The 10,922-nt window shown below is 56.5% G+C and overlaps 3 non-coding genes and 1 gene segment (V, D, J or C); 2 read left to right on the forward strand and 2 right to left on the reverse strand.

Moving 5' to 3' along the window:
• Positions 1-178: 178 nt before the first annotated feature.
• Positions 179-944, reverse strand: LOC142821251 (Ig heavy chain V region 3-like). The segment is given in 2 exon segments: positions 179-615; positions 700-944. Coding segments are annotated over 2 exon segments (483 nt in total).
• A 1,724-nt stretch (positions 945-2,668) lies between these two features.
• LOC142821421 (U1 spliceosomal RNA) lies at positions 2,669-2,832 on the reverse strand. Its single transcript, XR_012898196.1, has one exon. It is a non-coding gene; the product is annotated as a U1 spliceosomal RNA (small nuclear RNA).
• Positions 2,833-8,203: 5,371 nt separating this feature from the next.
• Positions 8,204-8,277, forward strand: TRNAT-AGU (transfer RNA threonine (anticodon AGU)). Its single transcript has one exon. It is a non-coding gene; the product is annotated as a tRNA-Thr (tRNA).
• Positions 8,278-9,766: 1,489 nt separating this feature from the next.
• Positions 9,767-9,839, forward strand: TRNAV-AAC (transfer RNA valine (anticodon AAC)). The gene has a single exon. It is a non-coding gene; the product is annotated as a tRNA-Val (tRNA).
• Positions 9,840-10,922: the final 1,083 nt, after the last annotated feature.

Genomic DNA, 10,922 nt, shown 5'->3' on the forward strand with positions numbered 1-10,922 from the left:
CGATCAGCAAGCCGAGCCGGGCCGTGGGAACAGGGCTCCCGCCTCCACGGGACTGGCTGAGGCAGCCGGCGATGTCTGCCCCGCAGGCCCAGGGGAACACCGTGAAGCAAGGGGGGGGGGGGGAGAGGGGGCGTTTCTAGGCAACGAAAGGGTTAAAATCTCCCCGCGGGTTTGTATTTCATCCACCGAAGTTTGTTCTCGGTTCTGTGCGCAGCGCCCGGTTGTTCGTGTCTCTGCTGCCCCCGCGTGGCGGCCGCGGGTTCTGCAGCCTGGGTTTGTGCAGGAGAGTCAATAGGTTTCGTGTCGCTGTGTCTCTCGCGCAGTAATAGCGGGCGGTGTCCTCGGGCTTCAGGCCGGTCATTTGCAGGTGCAGCAGGTTGTTGGGATTGTCCCTGGAGATGGTGAATCGGCCTTTGACTGAGTCTGCGTAGAGCTGTGCGCTCCCATCGCTGGAAATATACGCGACCCACTCCAGCCCCTTCCCGGGAGCCTGCCGGACCCAGCTCATCTCGAAGCTGCTGAAGGTGAAGCCGGAGGCTTTGCAGGAGAGGCGCAGAGAGTCTCCGGGCTTCTTCACATCCCCCCCGGACTCCACCAGCTCCTGGGACCGGGCACCTGCGAATAAAGGGATGTTAGAAGAACCGGCATAAAACCAGCCAGAATTGTCTGGGCTCTGCCGCTTCATCGGGAACTAAATACCTTCCAGAGCTGCTAGGATGAAAACAGCTGCGACCCAAAGTCTCATTGTCTCTGCTGCTGGCGGGGAAAGTTCTCCGGGGACTGGCTGGTCCCTGCTCTGAGCCAAGGGGCTGCGGGTTGTCCCTGCGGGTGCAGGCTGGGCAGAGAGAGGCTCTGATTTAAACAGGAACCTCTCTCCCCTATTTGCATGGCCCGCTGCTTATAACGGACCCAGGCTCCTTCCCTTAACTCTGAATCGCTGGCTCGGGGCTCAGGGCGGAGTCAGACTCTGCCCCGCTGTGTTTGTGCAGCGCCCAGCTCCAGGGAGGTGGGTTAAAGGGGAGAAGCAGCTGCCGGGTTCGAGCCCGGTTCCCCGGTATTGAATTTAGGGCCCGATTGTCACGTAGTTATCCCGTTGCGTGGAGGTGTCCGAGGTCCTGTCCATGCGGGTCAGGAGGTCGGTGCCTGGAAGGGGTTGCACGGGGCTGGGTCACTCACTGGAAGGCTACAAATAAGGGGCTGGCGAGCGCGGTGTGTCCGGCAGCCTCTCCCCGGGCGCGGGCGGGGAATGAGGGTTTGGATCAGTCCGGGGGGTGACCCGGGCTCTCACAAACCGCAGGCGAAGGCGGCAAAGGGGAAGCAGCAGGAGTCGGTCACTGGAGCGGGGATTTGTGCAAAGGGGGCTCGGGGCGGGAGACTGGGGCCGGCTCCCCCTGGCTGGGTCTGTGCAGCCGAGAGGCCGCCCCGTGTGACCGGCAGAGCGAGCCAGGCTGGATTTGCCCCGGTCACAGCAGCGAACAGCGGGAGGGAGGGACGTTGGAAGGCGGGAAAGTTCTGGGCTGTAGCCGAAGGAGGCCAATCCCTGTCCGTGTCCCTGTGGGAAGGGGCGAGGCTCAGGTCTCAGCTCTCCCTGCTGCTCTGGTTTCACTGCCATGCTCAGAATCCGCTTCCCCTGTTTGTGCCGGTCCCTGCACTGTGTCTGGCACAGAAATACGTGGCGGTGTCTGCAGCTGTCAGCGAGCTGAGCCGCAGATAATACTTGGTGCTGGAAGAATCCGCGGTGATGGCGATGCGGCCTTGCAGGGACGGGTTTTAGACTGTGATCCCGCTCCACCGTCCCACCCACTCCAGCCCCGGGCACGTTGCAGAAGCTCTTCCAGCGTTTGTGATACTTGTCTGAGTTAAAATAGTTCTGGGCGCCCTTTGGGTTCCTGTTTCCTCAGGGAGAAGGGACAGATTCTGATCAGTGTTTGCTGCGCTTCTCCCCTCCGCCTCCCCCTCAGCCTACCAAAGCCCAGACAAGACCAACTATCTCCTGGGGAACGAGCCAGAACGTACCTGTCCAGGTGCCCCGAACCGGCAGATTCCTAAGCGCGTGTTGTTGCAATAACAGGGGGACATGGACATGCGGTTACTTCTCCGCACAGGAAGCAAAGGCGGCGCCCGGAGCGGGATTTGAACCCACGGCTGAGTTCGGAGACCAGAACACCCATGAGGGGACAGGCAGGCCCTGGAGTGGGCCGCTTTGTTAGATCACTCGGCCGCCCTGAGAGCGCCCCGGGGCAGTTTCTTCCGACCTTCGTTTTCTTAAACGTTTGCGTTACTCGGGGGTGCCAACACCCAAGCTGGGTCCAGAGGTGAGTGGGGGCGGGGAGCTTGTAGCTTGGATCAGAACTTCCCAAGAAGGTGGGAGAAACACGCGGTTTTGGTCAGACCATTCTCCTGCCAGACAAGGAAAAAGCAAAGAAACAAAAACGAGCAACGAGCCCAGCCCCGCGGGGAAATAAACTGATGATACTTAAGATGAAAAACTTCCAAAGCGGAGCGAACACAATTCCTAGCGTCAAACATTAACCCTGCTTTATACACCGCCGGGAACGGTTCTTGGGGAATCTGTTTAACTGCATGGGTGCAAAATAGGTGAGAGTTATTCATGTCAGCTTAATTCCCTAACGCGGAAAGAAGATTGTCTTTTTTTCAGCAACTATACCAGGGGAAAGCGCGCACGCAGTCCCCCACTACCACAAATTGTGCAGTCGAGTTTCCTCTGTTTGAGGAAATCGCAGGGGCCAGCGCACCCGCAGTGCAATGGATGGGCCTCACCCTGGGAAAACCACCTTCCTGAGCGTGGTATTTCCCCTGCCAGGTAAGTATAAAGCCTTGTCCCAGAGCCCCCGCCAGCCCTCACGCGCCCCGAACTCTCACATCACGGTGGCTCCCACCTCCACCTCCAAACAACCCCGCCGGCACCGCTTCCCGCTGCTGCCTGCTGCCACCCGCCCCCCCAGTCCCGAGACCCCAGATCCCCGCTTGCAGATTAGGGCTTCGCTGGGCAGCCTGCTCCTACTCCCACAATGCTTCACTCGCACACACATTTGCATACCTGCCCACGCGGCTCCGCCCCTCCAGATGGGCCACACCCCTGACTGCCCTTGGTCCACACTCTCCTGGGGAAAGGGAAAGCAAGCGAGGGAGGATTTAGCCATTCAACGTCTCTCTGTGGGACACTAATTTCACCACGTGCCCCACGGACACTCACAGCTGGGGGTGGCGAGCAGGGCGAGGAAAAGCAGCAGAGATTCCATTCTCGTTCCCGGGCACTGAGGGCAACTCCCCAGCGGGCAGGGCCGGGCAGGGCTGTGTCTGGGCGGAGACTGAGGCTCCTAGAACCAGGCGCTGGTATTTAACAGGAACCCCCGGGCAGGGATTTGCATGCGGGTTCCCCGGGCCGGATATAAGGGGCGCCAGGGGGTGGGCACTCGGCACATGGCGATGTCCCCTTGGGGACAGGTCTCCCCATTACACCAGAGAGACACGGCTCCAGGGCTCTTGCTTTTACGGCACCTTGTCGCTCGCCGCTGGAAGCTCCATCCACGGGGTGTGACGGCGCGTTGGGGTTCCCCCATCTCCTGCACCCCCAGAACAGATTTCACCAGCCAGTAGAATACAGGTGGTTTATTGCTTCTCCACGATACAGCACAGCACAGATCTAATCTAGTTACAGGAACTGGGGGCTGAGGCCTCAGTGCCCCCCTTGAGATGGGGGGATCCCAACCCCCTCCCCAGGTCCTTCTCCCCTGCTTTCCAGCCAGGAACTAACTCCCTCTCCAAGCCCTGCCCCCAGCCAGGGAAGCATCCACCTTCCTTTGTTTCTCCCCATGGAGGGTTGCCTGGTTCAACCAGTATGGAGTCACCTTTGCATAATGAGGTTTTCCCTGCTGGGTCTTGCTCCAGACAGCAGAGGTCACCACAGCCCAGCAAGTACCCCCACTACGTCACAGTGTTCGGGGAAGGCAGGTCGGAGGGTGCAGGGGACTGGGCCCTACAGGAGACCAAGGAGACTCCGCTGGGCCAGTGATTTGCATTTGGCTGTGACCCAGCAGAGATGAACATCCGGGGGAAGAACCGCTGCCGGCGCAGGGCTGGAGACTCAAACATCTCCCCGGTGCGAGGGTAAAAGCTCCAGGCGACCCTTGGCCCGCTGGCTCCTCTAAAATCTGCCGGAGCCTGCCTAGGACACACAAGGCCGGGAGATGCCCAGAGGGGGAGTTTCTCCCGGGGGGGGGGGCAGATGGGGCAGGAAGAGAGGCTGGTGGCCGCCCCAGAGACTGACAGAGGCTTTATGGGGGGATGGGTGTGATAAGCCCTTCAAAGAGGCGTGGGGGGGGGGGAGGGAGTAGTGACATCAGAAGGGCCTTTTGCAACTCCTCAGCTGAAGGCAGTTCGGGAGGCAGTGACGTCACAGTGAGCGCGTCACAACAGCCACGCGGGACAGGAGCCAGCTCAGAGCCCGTGGTGACTTGGCCACGGGAACGAGAATTGATGGTCCCAGCGGCGGACGAGGCTCTGTCGAGGCTTCTCGGTTCCCAAGGACGCGGTGTGCAGGGATGCGCTAGGGAACAGCGCTGCGGAGGGGCCGGTCTGGTCCCTGAGGGCAGCTCGACGGGAAGCAGGAGAGACACGATAATGAGCGGGGGGTTCGAGCCCCGCGGACTCCTCTTCCCAGCTACCCGAGCGAGAGTGCCCAGGCCGGGTCTGTGTTTCTTTCCGCTGCCTGCTTGCCCCGCGACCGAAGGGCTGGACTCACTCAGCCTTCCCCGCGAGCGCAGAGCGCCAGGCCCTGAATCTGAGAAGGGAGGGGCAGAGCCCGTGTCTAACAGGGTGACTTTTAATTTTCTTTGTGCGGCAGGAGCCCAGTGAATCCTGACGGTGGCCGGAGAGTCACCCCCATTCCTCACCTGTGGGGCCAGTTGTGACGTAGTGGGGGTACTTGCTGGGCTGTGGTGACCCCTGCTGTCTGGAGCACGGCCCAGCAGGGAAAACCTCGCTAGGCAGAGGTAAGGCCAAACTTGTTGAACCAGTGGCCAGACACCCCCCATGGAGAGGAACAAAGGAAGGTGGAATGCTGCCCTGACTGGGGGGCAGGGCTGGAAGTTAGTTTGTTGGTTGCTGGCTGTCTGTGAGGATGGAGGAGACAGCCTAGGGAGAGGAGCTGGAGTTTAGGGGCCCAGTCTCCCCCATCTCAAGGGGGCCTGAGGCATCCTAGCCCAGCTCTGTGACCAGACTACATCTGTGCTGTGCTGTATCCTGGAGAGGCAATAAACTTCCTCTATTCCACCGGCTGGTGAAGTCTGTTTGTGCCATTTCGGGGTGCAGGAGACGGGGAACCCCCAACGCGCCGTCACACCAGTGCCTGAAGGAAATTCCCTTTCTCCCGGGGGCCCTTTGGAAGCAGCCTGGAGGCTCAAATCCACAGGACCGGGGCAGGCGGGAAGCTCTGCGTGGCCGGGACCTGAGGGAGCCAAGGGAGGGGAGAGGGAGTCCCGGGGACACAGCAGCTGTAGAGAAGTGATAAGCGCCGAGCGCCTGGGACTGTCCCCGCTGCTGTAGGGGCCGGTGTCTCGCCGTCAGGGGCAATCAGAGCAGAGACAGACAGTGTCACTAGCGGCCAGTCCCCGAAATGCCCCTCCAGAGGCTGGGACTTCCCGCCCCGCCCGGCCGGAGCTGTGTGCAGCTGCCCTGTGACCACTCCACGCGCGTCTGTCCATTACACTCCTAGACCTGCTGGGAATAGCCGACACGCCTCTCTGCGCGCAGGGGATGTTTAAGGTGTCCCTGGCCCGCCAGCAAGAGCCACACGGGTTCCCAGCAGCGCTGACTTTGGGTACTTCGGAAGAAATAAAACTGGTTCCGAGGAGGTGGCCCAGTCATTGTGCTCTGCACACGTGGGTTCGACTCCTACTCTTATCGCTGGTTTGTAGTCCTGTTTCCCCTAGATCTGCTGTCAGTCAGGGAAAGCCTCCTCTTTATTGCTCCTTCCTACACACAAATCTCTCCAAATTGCGTTGCTGTGAAAGCTAAACCGAGTCTCCTCCTTGCGCTCATGAATGTGACCCCAAATTCTCTTTCCAACCTCAAGCAGAAACCTCAAGAAGGAGATTCCATGTGGCAAAGCTACAAACGTTTCTGAGACTGACCCTGTCCCATCTGGCCACTGTCAGGGTCTCTCTGTGGGCAGGTCTATGCTACAGTGAATACTGATCCCTGATCCTGCAGATCTTCAGGGCTACCTCTACGCTGGCACCCTTTTCCGGAAATGCTTTAACGGAACAGTTTTCTGTTACAAGTATTTCCGGAAAAAGTGTGTCTACATGGGCAGGATGCTTTTCCAGAAAAGCACTTTTTCCAGAAAAGCGTCCATGGCGAATCTAGACACTCTTTTCTGCAAAAAAGCCTGGATTGTCATTTTCGCGATTGGGGCTTTTTTGAGGAAAACACTCCTGTGCTATCTACACTGGCCCTTTTCCGGAACAGTTTTCTGGAAAAAGGACTTTTGCCGGAATAAGAGCATAATATTTCTGGAAAAGCGGCTGATTTCTTACAGTAGATCGTCAGTGCTTTTCCGGAAATTCAAGGGGCCAGTTGTGACGGCGCGTTGGGGGTCCCCTGTCTCCTGCACCCCGAAATGGCACAAACAGACTGCACCAGCCAGTGGAATAGAGGAAGTTTATTGCCTCTCCAGGATGCAGCACAGCACAGATGGAATCTGTTCACAGAGCTGGGCTAGGATGCCTCAGGCCCCCTTGAGATGGGGGAGACTGGGCCCCTAAACTCCAGCTCCTCTCCCTAGGCTGTCTCCTCCATGCTCACAGACAGCCAGCCACCAACTAACTAACTTCCAGCCCTGCCCCCCAGCCAGGGCAGCATTCCACCTTCCTTTGTTCCTCTCCATGGGGGGTGTCTGGCCACTGGTTTGCATAGTGACTCATCCTGTTTTGCTGGGTCGTGGCCCCCAGAGCCAGCAGCATAGAAACCAGCCAGGTACCCCCACTACGTCACACCAGTGTAGACAGCTGGCAAGTTATTCTGGAAAAGCGGCTGATTTTCTGGAATAAGTGGCCAGTGTAGACACAGCCGGGGGCTACGTCTACACTGGCCCCTTTTCCGGAAGGGGCATGTAAATTTCACGAGTCGTCGTAGGGAAATCCGCGGGGGATTTAAATATCCCCCGCGGCATTTAAATAAAAATGTCCGCCGCTTTGAAGTAAGAATAAGAGCCTCCGGAAAAGGGCACTTTTTCCGGAGGATCGGGGCCAGTCTAGACGCTCTTTTCCGGCTTTTTTAAAAGCCGGAAAAAAGCGGCGGACATTTTTATTTAAATGCCGCGGGGGATATTTAAATCCCCCGCGGATTTCCCTACGACGACTCGTGAAATTTACATGCCCCTTCCGGAAGAGGGGCCAGTGTAGACGTAGCCCAGGTGTTCTAGCTCAGGGGTCTCCAAACTACGGCCCGCGGGCCGGATGCGGCCCGCGAGGCCCTCTCATCCGGCCCGTGGAGACCTTTTTGTCTACGGAAAAAAAATTACGGAAATTTACATGTATCCTGCCAAGATCAGCCGCCGCTTACGTGGACGTTATGTTTTTACCGAATTAAAATAGAGGCACGCAGTAGTGCGTTATGTTTTCCAACCGATCATTACATTGCAAAACCTTATTCGCTGCTTACTTTTTAGTAGTGTATCAATGTGTTATTAAATAATAACTGAATAAAATAATATTAAATAAATAATTAAAAACAACATCCATGTTTTGATTGTTTTTTATTTGGACCTCAAGTGTGTAGTCGGCCCCCGAACTGCTGTTTGATAGTTAATGTGGCCCTCGGGCTGAAAAGTTTGGAGACCCCTGTTCTAGCTGATGTAGTATAGACTCGCGAGATCCCACTCTGGGCACAGCCTTTGTTATCTGTGTGGAGGAGTGACCCTCAAGTCATTTCCATGTGTCCCCTAACATTGCAAGAGCAGGTGCTTAAGGCTTCTCTGAGAGGAGTGACAAGAGAAGCTGGAGAGACTTCCAATACCTTCAGAAGCGGCCCATTTAGAGCACCTGGATGGGTAAATTCGGATTTCTCTTCCAGTAGGTGTGGAAGTGCTGAGGGAAATGGGGAGTGTCTCTACTTTGGACTGTGAAGGCTTTGTCTTGGGCAATAAAGTAGAACAGTAAGGAAAAAAACTTTCAGGGAGGGTGCCATGGCTTAGCTGGTTAAAGTGCATGTCTAGTAAACAAGAGATCCTGGGTTCAACTCCCAGTGGTGCCTTGTAGTCTTTGCTGCCAGAATTTAAATCCCGCTCCGGACAAAAGAGGCATCCATCGGCGATGCCCTCTCAGGGCTAGAGCGATCTGCAACCTAATAAACTGGTATTTAGCTCCAATCAGTGCAAGTCCGGGGACATCAACACCGCCCCGTGTGTGTGTGTGTGTAGAAACAACCTCCCTTCTGAGCCAGGTCTCCGCTGCGCTCTGTGCCACTGTTGGCCCCTCTGGCGTAGCAGTAGGGGGCGCTGTCTCCAGCTGTCAGCCAGCGGAGCTGCAGCGAGAGCTGGAACCTGGCGGTGGCTGCAGAGATGGTGACTCCGCCCTGGAGAGACGGGCAGTAGCTTGTCTCCCAGCCGAACGGATACATCGCTCCAGCCCCTTCCCGGGTTTATTGTCCGCCGCCCCTAGATCCGAGAGAGAGACGCGGTTCAATCTGGAAGGTTCTAAAGGGGGCTCTCTAGCTACACTGCTATGTCGCTGGGTTTCTCAGTTATTGGTCCTTTGAGCTCCAATGAACACAGGGCTCTGCACTTAGTCAGGACCCCTCCATAATGAGCCGACTTCAGCAAACTCTAGTAAATAAGCAGACAGGGGCGGGCTAACGCTCCTCAGCCCATGGCTCTGTCTGTGCGCTGTGCGGGTGCTCGCACTGCCGCGTTCGGCTCTACAGGGCGCATGTGGCCTACAGGGGCATTTGCACTGCGGGCTAACTAAGATAAGGGAGCATGTTTGGGCTCCCTTCGTCTCTCAGGGTATGTCTACACTACCCCGCTAGTTCGAACTAGCGGGGTAATGTATGCATACCGCACTTGCTAATGAAGCCCGGGATTTGAATTTCCCGGGCTTCATTAGCATAAGCGGGGAGCCGCCATTTTTAAATCCCCGCTGCTTCGAACCCCGTGTAGCGCGGCTACACGGGGCTCGAACTAGGTAGTTCGGACTAGGGTCCTATTCCGAACTACCGGTACACCTCGTGAAACGAGGTGTACCGGTAGTTCGGAATAGGCACCCTAGTCCGAACTACCTAGTTCGAGCCCCGTGTAGCCGCGCTACACGGGGTTCGAAGCAGCGGGGATTTAAAAATGGCGGCTCCCCGCTTATGCTAATGAAGCCCGGGAAATTCAAATCCCGGGCTTCATTAGCAAGTGCGGTATGCATACATTACCCCGCTAGTTCGAACTAGCGGGGTAGTGTAGACATACCCTCACTCTCTCACATCCCAGGTAGGTGGGATCTGAGGCGGATCCAGAATCAGCGGTAAAGGTGCCCTGTTACCCCATCCGCCTCTGGTCTTTTCTGTTCTTTTCTCACTCGGAATATCGGTCCCTAAGATGAGGGGTTTGGAATCCCACCTTCCATCTGCGCCTTCTGCCCCATGCCCTGGACACGGCTGGGGAGTACAAAGAATGAAGCAGAGATGGCCAAAAACCTGCCTTGAAGCTCACCTGAGCGTGTCTGGGCGGAAGGCGCTGCGGCTGTAAAAGCAGCTGGTTTCTGTGGTGTAGCGGTTATCACGTTTGCCTAACACGCAAAAGGTCCCTGGTTCGAAACCAGGCAGAAACACTTTAGTTTTCCTTTCCCTTCACACAAGGTTAATTTGTCTCCTAATCCCCACTCAGTACTGGAATAACCCTTAGTTTCTATGCTGGGTCAGGCAATAGTCCTCTGGGGCAATGGGAGAAAGGAAAGAATAAAAGAATGAGACACATGAACTCCCTGCTCTATAAAAGGGGTGGGGAACCTAATGATGGGGGCTCAATCCAGCCCTACTGTTGCCCCATCATGAGGCTGGAGCAAAGAAAATCTACTATGCTGACCCCTCTCCCTCCGCCCCACATGCTGCCGTGTGCAAGAGGAATGTGAGGAGTGTCTTCCTTCTTTGTGGGTCAGCGACCCCCAGCTAAAATAGGTTCCTCACCCCTGCTATAGGGCACTAGGCTATGTCTACACTCAGGGCTTCTTGTGCAAGTATGGCCATTCTTGAGCAAGAATCTGCACAGAGTCCACACTGCCTGCCCACTCTTGCACAAGAAGATTTACAGTATGGCGGTAAGAGAGGGCTTCTTGCACAAGAACTATGCTCGTTTTTAACAGGTGTAAGCTCTCTTGCACAGGAGCTCTTGTGCAAGTGGGCAGTGTGGACTCTCGGCAGGGATTTCTTGTGCAAGAAAGTCCTATGGCTAAAATGGCCATCAGAGCTTTCTTGTGCAAGAGAGTGTCCACACTGCCATGGATGCTCTTGCACGAAAGCACAGCTCATCCATGGCAGTGTGGACATTTTCTTGCACAAGACTGCTTGCCCAAGAACAATTGCACAAGATATTCTTGTGCAAGAAGCTGCCTGTGTAGACATAGTGCTTCAGTGTTAAAGGGCAGTTCGGTGCCCAGAGCAGCAGGTGAATATTTTAGGAACTCTCTGTGTTCTAGGGACACAAGACAAATATTCCCGCAGGTCTCCTGCAGCCAGTGACACTGCTGAGAGTAGAGTGTAATGTGCAGCCGGAGACCAAGAACTGGGCTGAAATGGAGAACTGTGTCCCGCACAGAGCTGGGGTTCAGCAAATTCCTCAATGCTTTCCTGAATGGAGGCCTGTCCCTGACCCCGATCCTGGTAGAAGCCTCGTGGTCCGGCCCCCATCTGGCCAT

The sequence above is a fragment of the Pelodiscus sinensis genome, chromosome 30, assembly GCF_049634645.1.
Source record: "Pelodiscus sinensis isolate JC-2024 chromosome 30, ASM4963464v1, whole genome shotgun sequence".
Lineage (NCBI taxonomy): Eukaryota > Metazoa > Chordata > Testudines > Trionychidae > Pelodiscus > Pelodiscus sinensis.